Raw genomic sequence first — 24,763 nt, 5'->3', positions numbered from 1 at the left:
GCCCATCCCTAGTGGCCCTTCAGAAGGTGGGGGTGAGTTGCCTTCTTGAACCGCTGCAGTCCCTGAGGTGTAGGTACACCCACTGTGCCATTAGGGAGGGAGTTCCAAGATGTTGCCCCAGTGACAATGAAGGAACGACGATATATTTCCTAGTCAGGGAGGTGAGTGACTTGGAGAGGAACCTCCAGGTGGGTGGGGTTCCCAGATATCTGCAGCTCTTGTCCTTCTAGATGGTAGTGGTCGTGGGTTTGGAAGGTGCTGTCTAAGGAGCCTTGGTGAGTTGTTGCAATGCATCTTGTAGATGGTACACACGGCTGCCATTGTTTGTCAGTGGTGGAGGGTTTGAATGTTTGTGGAAGGAGGAGCAATCAAGCGGGGCTGCTTTGTCCTGGATGATGTTGAGCTTCTTGAGTGTTGTTGGAGCTGCACTCATCCAGGCAAGTGGGGAATATTCCATTACACTCCTGACTTGTGCCATGTAGACGATGGACAGGATTTGGGGAGTCAGGAGGTGAGTTACTCTCCGGAGGATTCCCAGCTTTTGACCAGCCCTGGTAGCTACAGTATTAATATGGACAGTCCAGTTCAGTTTCTGATCAATGGTAACCCCCAAGATGTTGATTATGGAGGACAGAGCCGTCACATCTACAGGCTAATTGTCCAGAATGAGTATTTCAGTGGCATATATTCCAGAGGAGTGAATAAAGGGAATTGATAATTGTGGGGTGCTCAGGAAAAGTCACTGGCAAGTTCAAATGTTGGTTGAATGTTCAGGATGATCACCAAGAAGGAAGGCCTACGAAATGGAAGATTGGGACAGAATGAAAAGCAGGAAAACAAGTTGTAAGCTGGAAGGACATTTTTTAGAAATTATTTCATGAGATGTGAGCATTGTTAAAAAGTCAGCATTTATCATCCGACTCGAATTGGCCTTAAGCACAAGCAGACTTGCCTTTCAACTTCAGCCTCTGGATTCTCAAGCTCCATAAAATTGTCCTTTACCTGCAGGAAGGTGAAACCATGTCTGTGAACAAAAAAACAAACAAATAAAGTCACTAAACATTCGTCAAAAAATAATTTAACAAGGACAGCACGGTGGCGCAGTGGTTAGCACTGCTGCCTCACGTCGCCGAGGTCCCGGGTTCGATCCTGGCTCTGGGTCACTGTCTGTGTGGAGTTTGCACATTCTCTCCGTGTTTGTGTGGGTTTAGCCCCCACAATCCAAAGATGTGCAAGGTCGGTGGATTGGACACGTTAAATTGCCCCTAAATTGGAAAAAATGAATTCATAGAATTTACAGTGCAGAAGGAGGCCATTCAGCCCATCGAGTCTGCACCGGCTCTTGGAAAGAGCACCCTACCCAAGTCCACACCTCCACCCTTTCCCCATAACCCAGCAACCCCACCCAACACTAACCTGGGACCCTGGAGTTGTGAAGCAATTGTGCTAACCACTATGCTACCGTGCTGTCAGGGTACTCTAAATTTATAGGAAAAAAAGGATTGCAGAGCTCAATCTGATCCATTGGATGTGAAATTGCTTAGCTCTGTCTGACACTTTTTTTCATGGGATATGGATGTCACTGACAAAGCCAGCATTTTTTGCCCATCTCAAATTGCCCTTGAACTGAGTGGCTTTCTAGGCCATTGCACTGGTGGGTAAGAGTTAACCACTTTGCTGTGGATGTGGGTCTGAAGTCACAGGATTAGTGTTGCGGGATGAGGGGAGCCAGCCACAGACCTATTCGGCCGGCATTTTGAGCGTGCGACCCAATAGCGGGGTTCGTGACGGAGTCCCTTGCAATTCCCACTATGCATAAATGTGCATGGTTAGACAGAGTGAATCGCTTGTCAGCACCACTCCTAGTGCCAGAGTGAACGACAAGCGATTCAGCACCAGCGGGGGAACGGAGAATCCAGCCCCACATCTTCTGTGAAAGCCGATGGCTCTGTCTAACCATGCACATTTATGCATGGCGGGAATAGCAAGGGATCGCGATCGGATCACACAATATGCCGATGGCCTTTGACTTATTATGATCCCAAAAAGTTTCTCACAGTAGGGGGATATTGAGACAGGTCCGTGCGTGAACAGAGCCATGGTTTGCACTATGTTTAATTTGTGTCTTGACTTTTTTTTTTGTACTGTACAATGTCACTTTTTCCATATGCCTAAAATACCTCAATAAAATTGTTTGTTAAAAAAAAAGTTTCTCACACCTAAAAAGTGATTCAAAACAACACTTGGACCAGTCAATCTGATTTAAGTTGCCAAATGTGCTGGTGCCAGCCACAAACAACTGCCATTCGTCCAACAACAGCAGTAAATGCTTGAGATGGTTATTGCACGAGATTTGCCGATCTCCTTGCAGATGCATAATTGATGAGCCAAAAAGCAGAAGATCGTACTTTCAGCAGCCCTGCTGCCCAGAAGGAAGCAGTCCAACTTTCACCCCCATCAACGTACTTAATCTTCAAAAGAGAAGATTCTGACTTTTGCCTTACAGGGTAACAAGGAATGGGCAATAAGTACTGCACTACTATTGGAACTACAACCCAAGAATATTAAACAACCAATCCTGCGCCTGTAACAACACAGAGATGCCGTGATTAGTTTCTGATGTGGTGTCAGGAAATGGCTCCAAGTAATTAAAAATACATCTCTAGATCGAAAAGACTAAGAAAAGACCATCTGACACATCAACGTCTACTCCAGTCATTAGGCTTGAACAACCTCATGCTTCCCATCTATTCAGCTCAAACCAATTCCTGGTAGAGACCAAGAGGCAGAAAAAAAGATGGCTACTGTCATTACGAACATATGAATTAGAAGCAGAATTAGGCCATTTGGCCCTTCGAGCCTGCTGTACCACCGAATAAGATAATTGGCTGTGGCCTCAACTCCACATTCTGCCAACCCCTTTAACACCCTTGTTAAATAATCTATCTACTTCTGCCTCAAAAATATTAATTGATCCTGCCTCCACGTTCTCAGGGAAGAGAGTTCCATAGATTTGCAATCCTGAGAGAAATTGCCATCTTAATTAGAGCCCCCTTATTTTTAAACTATGTTCTCTAGTTCTACAAAGGGAAACATCCTTTCAACATCCACCCTGTCAAATCCCCTCAGAATCTTTTATGTTTCAATAACATCATCTCTCAATCTTTGAAACTCGAATGGATACAAGCCCTGCCTGCCCAACCTTTCCTCATCAGATAACCTCTAAATCTGAGGTACCAGTCCAGTCAACCTTCTTGGAACTGTTTCAAATGCATTTATGTCCTTTCTTAAAAACAGTGCTCTAGATGTAGTCTCACTAATACCTTGTACAGTGGTTAGCACTGCTGAGTCACAGCATTAAGGACCCGGGTTCGATTCCAACCTTGGGTGGCGGTTTGCACGTTCTCCCAGTGTCTGCGTGGGTTTCCTCCAATTTCCTCCCACAGTCCAAAATTAGGTGAATTGGCCATGAGAATTACCCGCAAGTGTCCAAAGGTTGGGTGCAGCTGTGGGGGAGAGGGTGGGGGAGAGGGTGGGGGAGAGGGTGGGGGAGAGGGTGGGGGAGAGGGTGGGGGAGAGGGTGGGGGAGAGGGTGGGGGAGAGGGTGGGGGAGAGGGTGGGGGAGAGGGTGGGGGAGAGGGTGGGGGAGAGGGTGGGGGAGAGGGTGGGGGAGAGGGTGGGGGAGAGGGTGGGGGAGAGGGTGGGGGAGAGGGTGGGGGAGAGGGTGGGGGAGAGGGTGGGGGAGAGGGTGGGGGAGAGGGTGGGGGAGAGGGTGGGGGAGAGGGTGGGGGAGAGGGTGGGGGAGAGGGTGGGGGAGAGGGTGGGGAGAGGGGTGGGGGAGAGGGTGGGGGAGGGGGTGGGGGAGAGGGTGGGGGAGAGGGTGGGGGAGAGGGTGGGGGAGAGGGTGGGGGAGAGGGTGGGGGAGAGGGTGGGGGAGAGGGTGGGGGAGAGGGTGGGGGAGAGGGTGAGGGAGAGGGTGGGGGAGAGGGTGGGGGAGAGGGTGGGGGAGAGGGTGGGGGAGAGGGTGGGGGAGAGGGTGGGGGAGAGGGTGGGGGAGAGGGTGGGGGAGAGGGTGGGGGAGAGGGTGGGGGAGAGGGTGGGGGAGAGGGTGGGGGAGAGGGTGGGGGAGAGGGTGGGGGAGAGGGTGGGGGATAGGGTGGGGGATAGGGTGGGGGATAGGGCTGTTTCAGAGGATTGGTGCAGACTCAATGGGATAAATGACCTCCTTCTGCACTGTAGGGTTTTTTTTAAACTGTAGCAAGACCTCCAGGCTGCAAGGGGTTTGGAATTTGCTGCAATTATAGATTTTCCTCATATTCAGAAGCCCATTGATTGCACGCATGTGGTGCTGAAAGTTCCCTGGAATCAGCCAGCAAGATTCCTGAACAGAGGGAGCTCCACTCTCTCAACCTGCAGCTAGTTTGAAATCATTGGCGAAATATCCTGCAGTTGGGTGTCCATTATGCCGGTTCCTTCATACTGCACAACTCCTATGTTCCCCCAATGTCCACTGTTCCTTATGCACGAGGCCTTCCATTACTGGTGCCCACCATAGAGGCCGGATTTTCAAAAGGTTCTTACAGCATCTACCTGTCAACCCTTGTCTGTCTCTCGATTTTGCCATACAAAAGGTTAACATGTAAAATAAGCGCTCATGAGGTTTGGGTTAATATATTAGCATAGATAGAGGATTGATTAACGAATAGAGAGCAAAGAATAGGCACTATTATTATTATTAAGCTGGACTTTTACAAGTTGATAGGCAGTGAATAGTGGCCTATCGCAAAGATTAGCACTGGGGACGCAGACTTCCAGTGGCGGCCATGGTGTGAGTGGGGGGCCTTGTTTCCAGAACAAAGAGGTGAGGGTGGGGTGAGGTTTAGCACAGTGGGCTAAACTGCTGGCTTGCAATGAAGAACAAGGCCAGCAGCGTGGGTTCAATACCTGCACCAGCTTCCCCAAACATGTGCCGGAATGTGAAGACTAGGGGCTTTTCACAGTAACTAAATTGAAGCCTACTTGTGACAATAAGCGATTATTATTATAGAGGGAGGTCAGCAGGAGGAGCCCTTGGGCCATGCTGCCAGGGAACGCTGGTGAACCGAAGTGAGGTGAGGGAGAAGGCCGAGAGAGGTGGGAATGAGAGGGGGGTGATGTGACGCAGTGAAGCTGGAGAAGAAACATGGTCAGGGGAGGAGAAAGGGCCTGTCTTGGATGGGCCAGGTACAGGGTGAAATTAATGGGGATAGAGCTGAAAGGAGAGGATGGCAGACGGTAGAGGGGAATGGAGGCGTAAGCCCCGATAAGGCTGATAACATGGAATGCGCGAGAGTCAATGGACTGGTGAAAAGATCTCGAGTCTTTGTGCACCTAAGGAGTTTAAGAGTGGAGATGGTCTTTCTGTAGGCGATGCACCTCCGCGTGAAGGACCAGGTTAGGCTGAGGAAGGGGTGGGTGGGTCAGGTTTTCCACTCGGAGGTTGATTCAAAGTCGTGGAGGATGGCAATTTTGATGAGTAAGAAAGCGGGGTTTGTGAGTGCGAAGCAAGTGAGGGACCCGGGTGGGAGATATGACATTGTGAGGGGGGTGTGAGAAGGGACATAATAATAACCTTTATTACTGTCACAAGTAGACTTACATTCACACTGCAATGAAGTTACTGTGAAAATCCCCTAGTCGCCACATTTCGGCAGCTGTTCGGGTACACAGAGGGAGAATTCAGAATGTCCAATTCACCCAACAAGAACTTTCAGGACTTGTGGGAGGAAACCGGAGCACCCGGAGGAAACCCACGCAGACACGGGGAGAACGTGCAGACTCCGCACATAGTGACCCGAGCCGGGAATCGAACCTGGGATCCTGGAGCTGTGAAGCAACAGTGCTAACCATTGTGCTACCATGCCAGACACTGGTGGTACTGGTGAGTGTGTGCGCACCGATTTGGGATGATGTAAGTTTTATGAGGGGGCTGCTGACAGTGATCCCAGACTTGCCACGCACCAGTTGATTATGGGAGGAGATTTTAATTGTGTTCTAGAGCCAAGGGTAGATAGGTCGAGCCCCAAGTCAATGGGTAGAATACGAATGGCAAAGAAGTTTGGCGGGTTTATGGAAAAGATGGACATGGTGTACCCATGGCGCTTCAAGAACCCAGGGGAAAGGGAGCATTCCCTTTTTCTCACATGTGTATATGGTGTATTCAAGAATCAACTTTTTTATGGTGAGGTTCTGGTTAGGGTGGAGAGGGCAGAATACGTGGAGAGGGCAGAATACGCAGGGAGAGCAATCTCAGACCATGCGCCCCATTGGCTGGAGATTCGGCTGAGATCGGGACGGGAGCAGAAGCCAGTGTGGATGCTCGATTCGGGGTTGTTGGCAGATAGAGGGTTTTGCAATAAAGTGCGGGCTGTGATTAAAGATCATGTAGAATTGAACCAGAACGGGTAGGTGTCGGCAGCAACATTTTTGGAAACGCCAAAGCGTTGGTCCGAGGGGAGATGATCTTGTTCAAGGCACATGCGGATAGGGAAAGGAGGGAGGAATATGAACGGCTAATGAACAAAATAGTGTAGGTAGATAGGAAGTACTGGAGGGTGCCCACCACGGATGGATTGGCGAGGAGAAAAAAATTACAGGGGCAGTTTGAGGGCAGCAGGGCAGCTGCGTAGGGCAAGAGGAGTTCAGTACAAATGCGAGGAGAAGGAGAGTTGAATATTAGCACACCAGCTACAGAGGCAGGTTGCGTCCAGGGAAATATTGAAGATTCTGACTGGGGCTGGGGATGTGATGTCGGAGCCGGGTGAACAGAAGTGAAGTGAGGTGAGGGAGAAGCCCAAGAGAGATGGGTGTGAGAGGGGAGGGTGATGCAATGTGGCGAGGTTGGAGAAGAAACATGATCAGGGGAGGAGAAAGGGGCTGTCTTGGTGTGGGCGGGGACCAGCGAATCATGTTCATATGTTCTTGTTCTGGGGCTACGAAACGTTGGCGATATTTGGATATCAGAGAAGCCGGGGCTGATGGAGGGGAGGAAGGCCAATGTTGTGGCCTTCACCTCTCTAATTGCCCGGCAAAACATTTTTCTGGAGATGCGGTCAGCAATTCAGCAACCGGGGGTAGTGGCCTGGCTGGGGGACTTGTATGACTTTCTTTGTTTGGAAAATGTCAAGTACGAATTAAGGGGTTCAGCGGAGGCCTTTGAGGCAAGGTGGGGGATGTTTGTGACTGTGTTTGAGGAGCTGTTCATTGCGGGGGTGGGGGTGAAAAGGGTAAATATTTCTGCAAACTCTATAGTTATGAGTAGAGGAGTTTGTACCCCAAATTGTTTCTGTTTTGTAACCTTGTCTAAGTTTGGAATAAAATACGTTTTTAAAAAAGGTTAACACTGGGGCCTCATCTATTTGCAATCTATATTGATGACTTAGGTGAAGAGACAGAGAGAAATGTATCTAAGTTTGCTGATGCCCCTAAATTAGGTGGAAAAGTAAGAGGTGGGATTGTGTGATCCTGAGGCAAAGTGTTGACACCGTCGAGAAACACGGCCTCAGGATCAGTAATTCTGGCCCCTACACCGGGCCAGCACGGCACTGGAGCGGTTCACGCCGCTCCAGCTGTTGAAATCTGTGCCAAATGGGCACCATGGGATCCATGCTTGCGCAGTGGCACTAGCGCCAACGCGCACATGCGCAGTGGCTTCCTTCAAAGCGCCGGCCCGAACGCAACATGGTGCAGGACTACAGGGGCAGGCTACATCGGAGGCCCCCCCGACTCTTCCACGCTGAGTTCCCGACGGTTGAGACCAGGTGTGGATGGCGCCGGCGGGACTTGACGTTTTTACGACGGCCACTCAGCCCATCCCGGGCCGAGAATCGGCGGGCCGGCCGTGTAGAGCGGCCCCCGACCGGCGCCGCGCCAACCACGCCGGCACCAATGGTGCCGATTCTCCGGCCTGGCCCCGGGCTGAGAGAATCCCGCCCAGGATGTGGCCCTTTTAAATATGCATCATTATCCAGAGGTGAAAACAGATTGCGAAGCCTTAATAACAAAATTCTAAACCCCTCCCCCGCCCGCCCCAATCCTTGGTCCTGAACCATTTCAAACAAAATAGAAAACACTGGACAATCTCAGCAGGTCTGACAGCATCTGTGGAGAGAGAAGGGAGCTAATGTTTCGAGCTAACGTTTTGAGTCTGGATGACTCTTTGTCAAGCTGGAGAGAATTGGAAATAGGGTCAGATTTATACTGTCCTGGGGGGGGGCGTGGAGCGGTGGGGCTGGATGGGGGCTGCGATAGGTGGAGATAGAGAAAGATGTCGAGGACAGAAGACAAATGGAATGTAAATGGGGGTGATTAAGGCTAAGAAGGGAGCTGATCGTGGATAGATCCATTTCAAGTTGTTTGGTACCTCTTTACACCTTCAACAAGGGCAATCTCATCTGGCGAAGAGGAAATGTAGACTGAGGATCTCCCATCCTGGTGCTGCTTCTGATAATCAGTCTGGTCCTCTCTCTTAACCTGGACTGTGTGGCAAAGACACAGTGCACGGAAAAATAGCTCCTTTCTTTCCTAGAAGTAACACAACCAAATGAATGATGGACAACGAAACAGTGGCAGGACAGATCAGTGCGCCATTTGCCAACAGGTCTACTACCCTACTTTGCTGATATGGCCAAGCATAAATGTATCCTACTATCATACTTCTATCATAAGTAATCAGAAAGGCTTTTTATCAGAGCCTCTAGCCTAGGATTTAATGTGGCCTTAAATATTTTCATGGCCACTCCAAAGTCATAGCGCTGGATTCTCCGTCACGCCGCGCCAGAGTTCAGGTTCAGCACGCCGGTGGGATGCTCAGTTTCGCCAGCTGGTCAATGGTGATTCCCATTGTGGGGCAGCCCCACACCGTATTTAGCAAAACCTTGAAACCTGCCCCTCCTTCAGCTTGTTATTTAGTATGCCACTGTGAATGGTACAAATACAGCAGCAATGACTTGTGTTGGAAGCTTTCTCAGCCAGACCTATCTTCCACCTATTCCCTTCCCACCATGCCCTCCTTGCTTTGCATATTCCCGCCTCAATCACGGACCTTTGATATTCTTTGTTTTCAGCCCCATTTCCATATTCAATCAATGTGACTGCAGCCCAAACCTGCTCTATAGACAATCAGGGACAGTCAAAAACTGAAGCAGTTGATTCCAGGATCTATTGAAGTTCTGATCAATGTTTTGGCAGACAAGGGTTGACAGATAGATGCTGTAAGAACCACATGATCAGATGAGCACCCAAAGTGAGGGGAGGAATGAAAAGTGACTTGTCCATTAAGACACCATTGCCTCAAGTCTGATGTGATTTGTCCCCAGTCCCCAGCCCCACCCGGCCTCCCGTCCCCAGCCCCAGCCGGCCTCCCGTCCCCAGCCCCACCCGGCCTCCCGTCCTCAGCCCCACCCGGCCTCCCGTCCTCAGCCCCACCCGGCCTCCCGTCCTCAGCCCCACCCGGCCTCCCGTCCTCAGCCCCACCCGGCCTCCCGTCCTCAGCCCCACCCGGCCTCCCGTCCTCAGCCCCACCCGGCCTCCCGTCCTCAGCCCCACCCGGCCTCCCGTCCTCAGCCCCACCCGGCCTCCCGTCCTCAGCCCCACCCGGCCTCCCGTCCTCAGCCCCACCCGGCCTCCCGTCCTCAGCCCCACCCGGCCTCCCGTCCTCAGCCCCACCCGGCCTCCCGTCCTCAGCCCCACCCGGCCTCCAGTCCTCAGCCCCACCCGGCCTCCCGTCCTCAGCCCCACCCGGCCTCCCGTCCTCAGCCCCACCCGGCCTCCAGTCCTCAGCCCCACCCGGCCTCCAGTCCTCAGCCCCACCCGGCCTCCAGTCCTCAGCCCCACCCGGCCTCCAGTCCTCAGCCCCACCCGGCCTCCCGTCCTCAGCCCCACCCGGCCTCCCGTCCTCAGCCCCACCCGGCCTCCAGTCCTCAGCCCCACCCGGCCTCCAGTCCTCAGCCCCACCCGGCCTCCAGTCCTCAGCCCCACCCGGCCTCCAGTCCTCAGCCCCACCCGGCCTCCAGTCCTCAGCCCCACCCGGCCTCCCGTCCTCAGCCCCACCCGGCCTCCAGTCCTCAGCCCCACCCGGCCTCCAGTCCTCAGCCCCACCCGGCCTCCAGTCCTCAGCCCCACCCGGCCTCCCGTCCTCAGCCCCACCCGGCCTCCAGTCCTCAGCCCCACCCGGCCTCCAGTCCTCAGCCCCACCCGGCCTCCAGTCCTCAGCCCCACCCGGCCTCCAGTCCTCAGCCCCACCCGGCCTCCAGTCCTCAGCCCCACCCGGCCTCCAGTCCTCAGCCCCACCCGGTCTCCAGTCCTCAGCCCCACCCGGTCCCCAGTCCTCAGCCCCACCCGGCCTCCAGTCCTCAGCCCCACCCGGTCTCCAGTCCTCGGCCCCACCCGGTCCCCAGTCCCCGGCCCCACCCGGCCTCCAGTCCTCAGCCCCACCCGGCCTCCAGTCCTCAGCCCCACCCGGCCTCCAGTCCTCAGCCCCACCCGGCCTCCAGTCCTCAGCCCCACCCGGCCTCCAGTCCTCAGCCCCACCCGGCCTCCAGTCCTCAGCCCCACCCGGTCCCCAGTCCCACGGCCCCACCCTGTTCCCAGTCCCCGGCCCCACCCGGCCTCCGGCCACACCCGGTCCCCAGTCTCCGGCCCCACCCAGTCCCCGGCCCCACCCAGTCCCTTGGCGCCATCCTGGCATCAGTACCAGCCCAACCTTGCCACCAGTCCTCTTGGTGTAATATTTGATTTGATATCTTTAAAGTAGAAACCATAATGGATGGGACAAAAGTGCCTATGATTGAGAGCTGAGCCACTTCACATGGCAGAATACCTGATCATTGATAACAGAATATTATAGCCCACAAGGAGGTTATTCAGCCGATCATCCTGCTGCCAGTTCTTTGACAGATCTACCCATTTGTCCTACTTGCTCATTTTTCTCCATAACCCTATAAATTACTCCTTACCACGTATGTTTTCCAATTCACTGTGAAAGTTACTTTTGAATTTGCTCCTGTTGTCCTTTCTGGCAGAGCGTTCCAGACCAGAAACTTTACAAGGATATCTTAATTTGATCTCTTTGTGTGAGCTTGTGACTTAGTCCTACTGCTGGGATGTTTAAAGTTTTATTGTTGACAATCATTTTGTTTAGTTTGAGACAGCTGGTTGGTACAGATAACCGTGTGGTTTGGAATGCTGTAATTTAATGGCAAACTAAACTAGCTCACTAACTACATTGCTAAAAGGTACAACTGGTTTTTGAGTTATAATTCATACATTTGTATCTTGATTGTGACTCAGATCTAATTAAGTTATATCCTACTTGGATAAGTTATGTTGGTCGTATCTTTACATTGTCACTCTGTCCCCACGCTGTTACTGATAAATCTAATTCAAGTTTCACTGTTCCCGCTTAGATATCAAAACACTGAACAAAGCTGAGGGGCTGAATTCTCCATCGTCGGGATGCTCCATTTTGCCGGCAGTCGGAGGTTTCACGACAGCGTGGGGCTGCCCCACAATAGGAAACCCCACTGACCAGCCGGCGAAATGGAGCATCCCGCCAGAGTGCTGAACCAGAAATCTGGCGCGACAGGACAGAGAAACCCACCCGACATCTTTTCATTCAGCTATGCATCCTTTTTTAAAAATAAATTTAGAATACTCAGTTCTTTTTTTTTTCCAATTAAGGGGCAATTTAGCGTGACCAATCCACCTACCCTGCACATCTTTGGGTTGTGGGGGTGAGACCCACACAAACACGGGGCGAATGTGCAAAGTTCACACAGACAGTGACCCAGGGCCGAGATCGAACTTGGGTCCTCGGCGCCATGAGGCAGCAGTGCTGACCACTGCGCCATCGTGCCGTCCAGCTATGCATCTAAATGGGGCTTTTTAATGTTAAATTCCTTCATCTTTGTTTCAATAAGTCTTTGTGACTTAGCTGCAATGTAATAAATCACTATGCTTAATGGTCGAGTATATTCAAGAATGAGGTTAGCAGATTTTTGGGAACTGAGAAATCAAGGAATATTAACACATGAAGTGGAATTACTTATGACTTCAGACTTGATCTCATTAAATGGCAGAGCATTCTCGTGGGACCATATGGACTCCTCCTCCTTATTTACTGCACAAGAAAATCTTGCATTCAAGAAAACTGCTGCGATGTCTTTCTAAATGATCTGATATTACCAGCTTAACATTTACCTCAGGTCTGGTCCCAAATCACAGCCTTACCTGGTCAGCTATTCCAGCAGGCGCATCAATGAAATCGATTGCTGCATTACTGTAAAAGCTTTGACCATTAGATATAAAGTGCTGTACATGCACATGGCCATCGATGCAGCACTCAATAAACTCCATATTATTCTCAGTCAGCGTTCCTGTTTTATCTGTGAAAACATATTCAACCTGTAACAGATACAGAAAATGATTAGCGAAATCAGTTTTACGATTAGAAGCAGCAACACAATTTAGCATGAACCAGTTAATCTAACGGGTTCTTCACAGTCAGGGTTAGTGGATCGTGTTGCTTAGTTTAAGGATCCCAGTGTCATGTTATATCTCAGGAATCCGTATCGGACTCTGAAACCGAGTCTCCTTGAGCACAGGATCACTAGACAACTGTGTTGAACAATCCTGAAAATTTCCTAACCTGCAATCCTTAAACGGACCACTGGAGGCCAGAGCAAAACAGATTCATAAACATTTCCCAATGTGGAGCATGACAGACACGCGCTCCCCCATCACACCCCTCACAGCACACACCGATCACACCGCTCGCAGCAGACACCCGCGCCCCATCACACCGCACACACACACCTCCCCACCACACCCCTCACAGTACAGACACCTCCTGCCCCCACCACACCCCTCACAGCACACACTCCACCCGTCACACCCTCACAGCACAGACACACACACCCCCGTCACACCCCTCATAGCAGACACCCCCGCTCCCCCCGTCACACCTTCACAGCAGACACCCCCATCACAGCCCTCACAGCACACACCCCCCGCTCCCCGTCACACCCCTCACAGCACAGACAGCCCCACCCCCATCACACCCCTCACAGCACACACTCCACCCGTCACACCCTCACAGCACAGACACACACACCCCCGTCACACCCCTCATAGCAGACATCCCCGCTCCCCCCGTCACACCCCTCATAGCAGACACCCCCATCACAGCCCTCACAGCACACGCCCCCCGCTCCCCGCCACACCCCTCACAGCACAGACAGCCCCACCCCCATCACACCCCTCACAGCACACACTCCACCCGTCACACCCTCACAGCACAGACACACACACCCCCGTCACACCCCTCATAGCAGACATCCCCGCTCCCCCGTCACACCCCTCATAGCAGACACCCCCATCACAGCCCTCACAGCACACCCCCCGCTCCCCGTCACACCCCTCACAGCACAGACAGCCCCACCCCCATCACACCCCTCACAGCACACACTCCACCCGTCACACCCTCACAGCACAGACACAGACACCCCCGTCACATCCCTCATAGCAGACACCCCCATCACAGCCCTCACAGCACACACCCCCCGCTCCCCGTCACACCCCTCACAGCACAGACAGCCCCACCCCCATCACACCCCTCACAGCACACACTCCACCCGTCACACCCTCACAGCACAGACACAGACACTCCCCGTCTCACCCCTCCAGCACACACACACCCCGCTCCCCCGTTACACCCCTCATAGCAACCCCCCCCCCCCCCACCAATCACCTTATAGGACAAATCCCCCACTCCCCTCAAAGCACTGAACCACCCCTAAAGACCTCACAGGGCTGACCTCCCCCACTCCCCTTGCAGCACAGGCACTCTCGTTCCCCTCACAGTACGGAGCCGTCATTGCCCGCACCGAACATACACCCACACTCCACTCAGAAAGCCCCCCCTCCCCCCCACAGCACAGACCTCACCCGCATCCCTCACAGTCTGAAGCCACCATTCCCCACACAGAACAGGCTCCCAATTCCTCTCTTAGCTATGCACCCCATCTGCAACCTGCCCATTCACTCCTAGCACCCCCCCAACCTCCAGTTCCCTCATGGCACAGGCCCCTACCCCCAACAAGCATAGACATAAGTACAGCCTTCACTCAACCCCCGTCACCAGCAGCCTACTCTCACCAATCCCGTTATTCCCTGTGTTCCACACCCCCTTCAACATCCCCCACCCCTAATCACACTCCCATCCTCCCACAACAGCTCATCCCTGACCTCCATCACCCTTCCATCTTTGCCGTCCCTCATTTCAGGCTCCCTCACCCACATCTTGGCCCTCACTTAGCCTCAGAATCCCAGATCACCACCCATTTTAGGTCCGAACTGGTATCTCCACTCTGAGGTGATTAAATCCACCAACCTGCCCCAATTCTTCATTCAGGTCCGACGTGTTCACGATTGGCCCCTCACAGGTTTCATCGTCAAACATGTCCTCATCCCAAGAAATGAAATAGGAGCCAAGAAACTTTTGCATTTCCACAGTGACGTACATGGAGACCGGAATGATATAATTGAAGAGGACCATAAAGGCCAGGAAATCTGTGAATGATGACAGGAACTAGGAAAAAACAAAAAGGAAACTTGGAAATATGAGATTTCTCCTCTCAATAAATTAGGCAAAAACATAATTTTAAAACAATGTAGTTCTGCACCTTATCAATCGCTACGTCAATGAGTTGGATTTTATGTTCCCCCACCACTGAATCTGAAGGTGGTGGGAGGGCTCATTAAATCCAGCAGGTGAACTGCCTGCTACCGACCAACGTGCTTCTGCCTCCACCCACAATTTTACCAGCAATTGACGCCCCATAACTGGCATTTAGCAGATGGCAGGCGAGGTCCATGACAAATGCCCAGCCCAACAAGGTCCCATTCATGGATTGGTGGTGGGCAGGGGTGCGCTCTCTTCTTAATGGCACCACCCAACATCTCCCAACTCCCAAACCAAGGTGCGACCCTCCCTCTGGGGCCTTTCAATCCCCAATTCCTTCGCAGGCCCCTCAACACTCAGGAAATTGTGACCCAGTGCCCCTCAACTGCGCAAGCCCCGAGTGCAAAACCGGCAATGGCCATGGCTTACTTTAGCACTGATGGTACTGAGTAATGGCTGGCACTTACTTGCCCATTGGGTAAACCATTGGTCTTATATCAGTCTTCCATCTGCTGCTTTTGTTGTACAGGCAAGTCATAACTTTACTGGAATTATGCTGATTCCAAGATAAGGAGAATGCTGCATACGATTCACCTCTTGACACCTCCGACAGAAGCAGTGGCAATGAGAGTGTCAAGTCAGGGGAGGAGGTGATGGGGGGGCGGGGGTGATGGGGGGGCGGGGGTGATGGGGGGGCGGGGGTGATGGGGGGGCGGGGGTGATGGGGGGGGCGGGGGTGATGGGGGGGCGGGGGTGATGGGGGGGCGGGGGTGATGGGGGGGCGGGGGTGATGGGGGGGCGGGGGTGATGGGGGGGGCGGGGGTGATGGGGGGGCGGGGGTGATGGGGGGGGCGGGGGTGATGGGGGGGCGGGGGTGATGGGGGGGCGGGGGTGATGGGGGGCGGGGGTGATGGGGGGGCGGGGGTGATGGGGGGGCGGGGGTGATGGGGGAGCGGGGGTGATAGTGTTGTTCCTAAATGCAATGAATATTTACAACGGGCCGAAAGCACTCTTGATCTTCTAATTTACCTTGTTCCTTCGCCGTTCTGTCTGCGTTTTCATGTTAAACCAAGGCTCATCTCGAACAGACTCACTTTGCCACATGTATTTCATGATTGTGGTTATCAAAGCTTTACTGATCAATATGCACAAGTATACGATCAGGAATACATTCATTGATCTGTTGAAGAAAGTACACAGATTACCCAATAATATTAAACAGGCAGAGTTATAGGGTCTAACATTCTTGGGAGTGGAAACAGTGGGATTGCCACTCCGTGTTTACATTTCATATTGAAATGTTTCCAATCGTGTCTGAACTGACCCCTGAGACAGGCTGGGTGAGAAACAGGCAATGCAGTGCGCCTCCCGTTGAGGGCTTCAGAGTTCAATGCTTGGGCAGTTGGGGGATGGTCAGAGAGGTTTGGCCAGTTTCGTGGGAATGGGTTGGGGGGGTGGGGGTGGGGGGCAGCACCTGTTGGGGAAAGGGGTTCTGGACATTCAGGAAGTCTGATGGGCCGATAGAGATAGTTGGGGGTTGAGGGTAGTCCTCAGAGGGGGTATTTGGTCCATGAGGCAAGGAGGTCTCCTACTCGGAGGTGGGGGATGTTACTGCAGATTATGGCCCACAGACATGCAGAGCTTGTCTGAGACCAGTAGAATACTTATGTCCCTATATCAATGTCCGAGGTGAAATCACTGGCTTGGAATCGCATCATGCCTCTTCCGGGCTCTATTGACCATGTATTCCAGTCCATTTAACTGTGATTTTTAATACTGATTACTGTAACTGATTGAGTGCCTAGCATTCAATCAGTAATGATTTGGGCAAGAGATCCATTGTGACAAATAGTGAAACTGTAATTCTCTCTGTCCTGCCATCTCACATTCTATCTACACTGTAGCCACCTAAGATGGACACTGGGCTAACAAAATGGAGAACTGCTAAGACTGTAGGGAGAAAACAGTTTAGCCAGGACAAGCAGTCTGCAAAGGCTAATTAGCATTCTGCACGTAACGAAACTAGTTTATGGCCAGGTGGAAGATCTCAACCAAAGGTGTAAATAGCAAAACGCTTTGCATAGTAATGAGGCAATCCAGATCTGGGCACACACAATAGCAACATTTGGGTTTGAATGGATACTTTGAGTGGACGCCCAGACGAAACGGCACCAGAAGTATCCATCACAAAAGACCCTAGAGACCGCCCCACCCATCGAGAAGAGACCCTCAGATTGGGGGATTTGTAAGACATCGATTGAGAAATGATCCAATCGATACATGGCAGGTAAAGGCCCGCCCCGAAAAGGCACGGACATTGGGAGCCCTATAAGGATAGACCCCGCACATGGTTCTGTCTGTTTTGCTCCGGCTCCGCTGCTGTTGGCTCCGGCTTGGACTGCTGTTTTGACTTCGACCCAGATCTGATGTTGTATCCTGACTCCGACTCCAGCCGTTGATCCTGTCTTCCATCACCAGCCGTAGAGCACCAGCCATCGTTCAGTAAGTGCCAAAACGACGCTCGCTACGTGAACCCAGCATTGCCTATACATTAATCAACTAGTAACGAACAGAAGGTGCAGCCCAGAAAGGAACAAAGGCCTTGTCCCCTGACCTTGCTGGTTCCTACTTAGATAAGTATTTAGTCGTTTAATAGTAGAAATAGGTATTAGTCTTTAGCGTGTGCATGCGTATTTATTATATTTGTATAATAAATATTGATCGTTGGAACTTACTAATCAGTGTATAGTTTTATTACTTTGAACCTGACCTTGAAATACTTGTGAGGTGTCTATATACGGCACCTGGCGACTCCGAGCTGAAAATACACACACAGAGCTGTAGCAGTGTTAAGCACACGGCCTTTAAACGGAGGCATGTTAATACACTCCAATAAACGCGTAATACACTCAAGTAAAATGTGCAACAACACAGGTCTTTCTTCACGCTGTCATATCCCTCAAGTTATTGATAGAATCAAGAACTCTACGGTGCAAATGGAGGCCATTCGGCCCATCAGGTCTGAACCGACCTTCCGAAAGAGCACTCGCCCCATAAACACATCCCGTACACCAAAGCTCTATCACCCTAACCTAACCCACACATCCCTGGACTGTAAGGGAAAATTTTAGCATGGCCAATCCACCCCAACCCGCACATCCTTGGGCAATAATTCGGCATATTCCCCTATCTGTTCACTGATCTGAGTCCATATCCATCAATTCATTTCTTTATTTTTTTGAAACACATGTATTACTTACAAGATAATGAATGGCTTGGATAGAATGGATGTAGGGAAGTTGTTTCCATTAGCAGGGGAGACTAGGACGCGGGGGCACAGCCTTAGAATAAAAGGGAGTCACTTTCGAACAGAGATGAGGAGAAATTTCTTCAGCCAGAGAGTGGTAGGTCTGTGGAATTCATTGCCACAGAGGGCGGTGGAGGCCAGGACGTTGAGTGTCTTTGAGACAGAAATTGATAAATTCTTGATTTCTCGAGGAATTAAGGGCTATGGGGAGAGAGCGGGTAAATGGAGTTGAAATCAACCATGATTGAATGGTGGAGTGGACTCGATGGGCCGAATGGCCTTACTTCCGCTCCTATGTCTTATGGTCTTATTGGTTTCTTGAACAGAAAAATACAAATTGGTTTAGTAACTAATTTAGGCACAGTAGCACAGTGGTTAGTACTGTTGCTTCACAGCTCCAGGGTACCAGGTTTGATTCCTGGCTTGGGTCACTGTCTGTGCGGAGTCTGCACGTGCTCCCTGCGTCTGCGTGGGTTTCCTCCGGGAGCTCTGGTTTCCTCCAGCAGCCCAAAGATGTGCAGGTTAGGTGGATTGGCCATGAAAAATTGCACCTTAGTGTCCAAAAAAGGTTAGGTGGGGTTACGGGGATAGAGTGGAGGTGTGGGCTTGGGTGGGATACTCCTTCCAAGGGCCAGTACAGACTCGATGGGCCAAATGGCTTCCTCCTGCACTGTAAATTCTATGATTCTATGAACCTGAGGATTGTGGAGCTTGAGGAGAGTACTGCGATAGGGTGGGGTAGGCCATTAAGAGATATATAAACAAAGATGTGCGGCGGGATTCGCCGATCTCCGATGCCAAAATCGCGTTTGGCGATCAGCTGGAGAATCCCCATTTGTGCCAAAATCAGGGGGGGGGGCTGCTTTTGCGATGCTCTGCCCCCTCCAAAATATCACCCGAGGCCCACCCCTGTACTCCGCCCCCGATGCGCAGAGTTCTCGACGGCATTAACACTTATCCTATTGTTTTTTGGGAACCCTGCATGGCGGCTGTGGACTTGAGTCCAACGCCGCCACAGTCGGGTGGGAGCCGTTCCGCGGGAAGTGTGGGCACTGATGGGGCGTGGTCCAGGGGTGGCGAGTCTGGTCAAAGGGGGGCAGTTTTTGGTCGGTTGGGTCTGCACGCGGCTGGCGCCATGTTTCACCACCGTGGGCATCCACGGCCACTGACCTTGCAATTCTCCGGCCGTATCTGCAGCGAAAGCTGGGTGGCTTTATGCTGCATACCTGCTGGCCCCCCACCAGACGGCGGATCGGTGCCACTGTTCCCACGCCGCCGTTAGCACTCAGTCTTCAAAATCGGAGACTCCAGCCCAAAGTGTTGACCACGGGCAGGATTAGTGGAGTTCTACGACACCATAACAGCCACCGCACCTGGACCGATTCAACGACCGAGGGGCTAGCACTGGCCACCACGTGGAACACAATCGATTCCAATGAGAAACGGTGCCGGATTCGCGATTAACACTCAGGAGGCTGACAAGCTGCAGCCACATTTACACACTTCACTCCCCACACACACCATCCCAGCAGGATGGCAGCGAAGAGAGCGGCACCCCGTTTTACAGATGCTGAGTTTGACATCCTGCTAGACGCCGCCCTATCAGACACGCCGTTTGCCGTGCATGGGCACAGGTGGCAGAGGCTGCAAGCGCCTTGGGCAACGTAGTCCAGACCAGCCAGCAGTGCCATTAGAAGCTGCACAACCTCCTCAGGGCAGCCAAGGTGACTAGACAGCACTGTGCCGCTGGCACCAATCCCCTACCCACAGCTCCGTAACCCCCCCACCCGGAATGCGTCCAAAACCCCACCCTGCACCACATGCCGGCACCCATATCAGGCACAATGGCCGGGTGCCCTGGCCACTGAAGCCACCAGCTACCTACCCCCTGGGCTGCACGCGTCCAACGCCGCGCATTTTCTGTTAACCCACTTCCAGAAGGCCGTCCATAACCGCCAGGATTTGTGCCTCCACTGTGGCAGAGCAGAGGGCCCTGGACGTGGTCGACGGACCTGAGGAAAGGGCAGTCGCCGGGGTGGAGATTGGCGAGAGGGTAGGAAGTGAGATCCCGCTGAGCTGCATTTCCCCGTGACACATCAACCCGCCCCCACCCCCACACCACACCTTCACCCCTGCTCTACACACACCCCACTCCCGCCCATCTAATCATGTGGCTTGTCTTGTGTCTTGCAGGAGCTGCTGGTGATGGGGTGGCCGTTCTGGTGTCCCCTGCTGCCGCCCCCAGCCAGAACCTCAGGTGCTGACCAGCGATGAGGACACCGACACGGACAGGAGCCATCAACCCGAAACCCAGGTTACACCTGAGCGCGAGTCCGAGGATAACTGATTTCCCGTCACAGCTTCTCCAACACACTCACCTCGGTTGGGCATATTAGTGGAGGCTCCTGGGACACTCTCTGGTGCTCACGACACAGCTGCTCCGTTACAGCAGGTGGAGGTAGGAACTCCCGAGGGGGCGGACGGTCGGAGGGTGGGCCGACTCCAGGGACTAGCTGCCATCCAGACAGGTTTCGGGCTTCTGGAATGGACAGTCCCATCGATAGTGGAGATGCAGTCACAGAACCAGGGACTACATGAGGGGTTGCCGGTGAACATCCAGCACCTGCAGTGCAGTTGCAGGAGCAGGAAGTGGTGCCGATTATGCTTGCCACCCAGGCCAACACTGCACGGGTGGCGTCCACAGTGTAGACCTTGGGGGCGAGGGTTTCAGCTAGGGATCAACATGTTCAAGGCCTGGAGCAATCTGTGCAGGCAGTGGCCGAGGACCAGGGCAAGGCTGCCCTGCCCGGCCATAGTCCAGCCCGGCCGCCCATGGTCACGCCTGTGTGTGTCCCACCTCCACTCTATCCCTCATCAGTCACGCTGCCCGTTTCTCTATTTTTAAAAGCACAAGTGAACCTCCCCGTGGGATATTCCCCCAGTGTGGGTGGAGAATCGCAGAGGCCCCGGAGAATACTAGGTCAGGCCCGTTAATGATATTCCAACAGCGTTTACTGTACGCGCGGAGTGGAACGCATTGACGCCGCTGTCGAGGCACCAGAGAATTGCAATTTGCCGTGAACCCAGCGCCCACCATGATTTTGGCGTCAAAACCGATTCTCCACCCAATCGTTTTTCCCGATTCCGGCGTCGGCCAAGATAATCCCACCTGTGAAAATTGAGCCATTGCTGATTGGGGAGCCCGTGTAAGTCTGTGAACACAAGGGTTAGGGTGAATGGGATTTGATGGTAAGCAGGCAGCAGAGTTTTGAATGAGTTGAAGCTTAAGGAGGGTGGAAAATAGGAATCCAGCCAGTAGAAAGTTAGAATAATAGATTCTGGAGATAATTAAAGCACTGACCAGGAGCTCAGCTGCAGATAAACTGAGGCACTGGCAGAGGTGCGGGATGCTACAGAAGGGGAAGTAGGTGCTCTTGTTTTAGTGCAGCCTCAAGCCTGAGAGAGGGATGGAACTCGCAGGTTAGGGTCGCAATTTGTGGCAGGGATTGAAGACAATGGCTTTGGCCTACTCAATATTTAACTACATGAGCCAAGTAAATTCCTCCTCAAAATAAAAGGTTGCTTCATACAAGTGAAGTGAGGAAAGACATTCCTTAAAATATTGCAAGCAAGTTTAATCCTGCAATGTTAGTGTTCGTTTCAGTGTCAGAGTGTGAGCTATAATGCACGGTATAGATAGGCACAGCCTTACTTTTCCACAGCTGAGCGTTTCTGTGACTTGGATTGATAATTTAATGCCATCTTTGTTTCCATGCCAGTGTATATTGCCACACCTGAAAACAATATGGAGGGAAAGCAGTAACAGAAAATATCGCACAAAGTCAACACCACAAAATCACAATTATCTAATAACTAATTCTGACAATTACTGCACCAGATTTTGAACATAAAAACAAAAGAAATAGTAGGTGTTGGCCTCGAGACAATTCTACATTCAATAAGGACATGGCTGATCTGATTGTTGCCTGAACTCCACTTCACTGTCTGCCCTTCATGACCTTTGACTCCGAGGTCGATCAGCAGGCTGTCGAACACAAGTTTGAATATGTTCAATGAGCCAGCCTCCACTGTTCTCTGCAGAACAGAATTCCAAAGATTAATGACTCAGAAATATTTGTCCTTATCTGTTTTAAATGGACATATCTTTGAACTGTGCCCCCAGTTCCAGATTCCTGCATGAGGGAACCCATCCCCAGCATTGCCAAGTCCCCTCATGTTTCAATAAGATCATCACTCATTCTTCTAAACCCAATGAGTAAAGGGCCAACAACCTCGAGTAAGGAGACCAAACTGCATGCAGCATTCTGTGTGCTCTCATCAATGCCCTGTACAGTTATAGCAAGATTTCCCTATTTTTATATTCCGACAAGGACACCCAGATTCCTCTGGACCAATATATTCAGCAGTCATTCTCCATTTAAATAATACTCTGCTTTTCTATTCTTCCTGCCAAAATGGACAAGTGTAATTTATGCCCACTCACTACTGTCCGTACGGTAGCACAGTGGTTAGCACTGTTGCTTCGCAGCTCCAGGGTCCCAGGTTCAATTCCCGGTTTGAGTCACTGTCTGGGCGGAGTCTGCATGTTCTCACCGGATCACCCGGAGGAAACCCATGCAGACACTGGGAGAAAGTGCAAACTCCACACAGTCACCCAAGGCTGCAATTGTACCCGGGACCCTAGAACTGTGAGGCAGCAGTGCTAACCACTGTGCTACTGCGCTACCCTCACAACCCTCCTCTTCTCAGCCTTTAATTTTATTCTGAGACTATGACCTCTGGCCCTAAAATCTCCCATGAGGATTAACATAACAGAATCACAGAATAATAGTGCAGAAGAAGCCCTTCGGCCTATCCAGTCTGCAGTGACACGCGAAAACTTCCTGGCCTGTCTAGCTAATCTCATTTCCCAGCATTTGGCTCATTGCCTTGGCCCTTCAGCCCTCAATGTTGTGCCGAGCATTGTCCGAAACCAAGATCAAGCTATCCCACTCCCTGTCATTCTGGTGTACTCCATGTGCCTATCCAATAACCGCTTGAAAGTTCCTAAAGTGTCCCACTCCACTATCACAGCAGGCAGTCCATTCCACACCCTAACCACTCTCTGAGTAAAGAACCTACCTTGGACATCCCTCCTATATCTCCCACCCTGAATCTTATAGTTATGCCCCCTTGTAACAGCTACATCCACCTGAGGAAATAGTGTCTGAACGTCCACTCTATCTATCCCCCTCATCATCTTATAAACCTCTATTAAGTCGCCTCTCATCCTCCTCCGCTCCAAAGAGAAAAGCCCTAGCTCCCTCAACCTTTCCTCATAAGACCTATCCTGCAATTCTTCATAAGACCTATCCTGCAAACCAGGCAGCATCCTTTATGACGTGCCAAGTGCTCAAGGATACGAGGCAACCCGCCTCTACCACCCTTCCAGGCAGTGCATTCCAAACCGTCACCACCCTCTGGGTGAAAAAGCTTTCCCTCAAAACCCATTAAACCTGCTGCCCCTCACCTTGAACTTGTGTCCGCCTCGTTACTGACCCTTCAACGACAAGAACAGCTGCTCCCTATCCACCCTGCCCATGCCCCTCAATCTTGTACAAATCGATCAGGTCGCCCCTCAGTCTTCTCTGCTCCAACAGAAACAGCCCAAGCCTATCCAACCTCTCGTTGAGTTAAATGTTCCACCCCAGGCAACATCCTGCTGAATCTCCTCTGCACCCCCTCCAGTGTAATCACATCCTTTCTATAATGCGGCGACCAGAATTCCATCTTCTCAGCATTAACCTTTTCAAGCCCCTTAAGAATCCAACATGTTTCAATGAGATCACCTCTCATTTAGGGGCGGCACAGTGGTGCAGTGGTTAGCACTGTTGTCTCACGGCGCCGAGGATCCAGGTTCAACCCCGGCTCCGGATCACTGCCCGTGTGGAGTTTGCATATTCTCCCTGTGTCTGCATGAGTCTCACCCCCACAACCCAAAGATGTGCAGGGGAGGTGGATTGGCCACGCTAAATTGCCCCTTAATTGGAAAAAAATTATTGGGTACTCTTTAAAAAAAAAAAGGTCACCTCTCATTTTCCAAAATTCCAATGAGTAGACTCCCAACCTGTTTAACCTTTGCTCACAAGCCAATCCCTCCACAAAGGGATCATCGGAGTGAACCTTCTCTGATCCGCCTCCAATGAAATAAATCTTTCCTTAAATAAGGGACCAAAACTGCTCCCAGTTCTCCAGATGTGGTCACACCAGCACCTCGTACAGCTGCAGTGAGACTTCATGACTCTTATACTCCAACCCCCTTGGAATCAAGACCAACATTCCATTGGCTTGCGATAACCTGCTGCTCCTGTGTGCTAGCTTTCTGTGTTTCATGCACAAGTCCCTCCAAGTCCTTTTGTGTTGCAGCTTTCCGCAGTTTTTCTCCATTTTAATAATACTTTCTTCTTTTCTTCTCCCTTCCAAAATGAACAGCTTCACATTTTCCCACATTATATTCCATTTGCCAACTTTTTGCCCAATTATTTAACCTGTCAATATAGAACATAGAACAGTACAGCACAGAACAGGCCCTTCGGCCCTCAATGTTGTGCCGAACAATGATCACCCTACTCAAACCCACGTATCCACCCTATACCCGTAACCCAACAACCCCCCCCCCCCCCTCCCTAACCTTTACTTTTTAGGACACTACGAGCAATTTAACATAGCCAATCCAC

General features: G+C 51.8%; 1 protein-coding gene across 11 annotated transcripts in view; it reads right to left on the bottom strand.

Moving 5' to 3' along the window:
* The window catches only part of atp11a (ATPase phospholipid transporting 11A), a 242,039-nt gene that overhangs the window by 139,555 nt on the left and 77,721 nt on the right, over nucleotides 1-24,763 (bottom strand). For all 11 annotated transcript variants that reach the window (XR_005463256.1, XM_038818831.1, XM_038818829.1 and 8 more), the window contains 6 exons: nucleotides 21,739-21,820; nucleotides 15,749-15,899; nucleotides 14,429-14,626; nucleotides 12,268-12,441; nucleotides 8,402-8,562; nucleotides 953-1,024 (listed from right to left, as the gene is read on the bottom strand). Coding sequence is in view for 10 of the 11 variants with exons in the window: in XM_038818831.1 (XP_038674759.1) it covers nucleotides 953-1,024; nucleotides 8,402-8,562; nucleotides 12,268-12,441; nucleotides 14,429-14,626; nucleotides 15,749-15,899; nucleotides 21,739-21,820 (838 nt within the window). In the remaining variant the exon portion in view is untranslated. The remainder of the gene's footprint in view (nucleotides 1-952; nucleotides 1,025-8,401; nucleotides 8,563-12,267; nucleotides 12,442-14,428; nucleotides 14,627-15,748; nucleotides 15,900-21,738; nucleotides 21,821-24,763) is intronic.

The sequence above is a fragment of the Scyliorhinus canicula genome, chromosome 14 (genome assembly GCF_902713615.1).
Source record: "Scyliorhinus canicula chromosome 14, sScyCan1.1, whole genome shotgun sequence".
NCBI lineage: Eukaryota > Metazoa > Chordata > Chondrichthyes > Carcharhiniformes > Scyliorhinidae > Scyliorhinus > Scyliorhinus canicula.
Note: the sequence above shows the minus strand (reverse complement) of the source record. Positions and strands in the feature narration are given on the sequence as shown.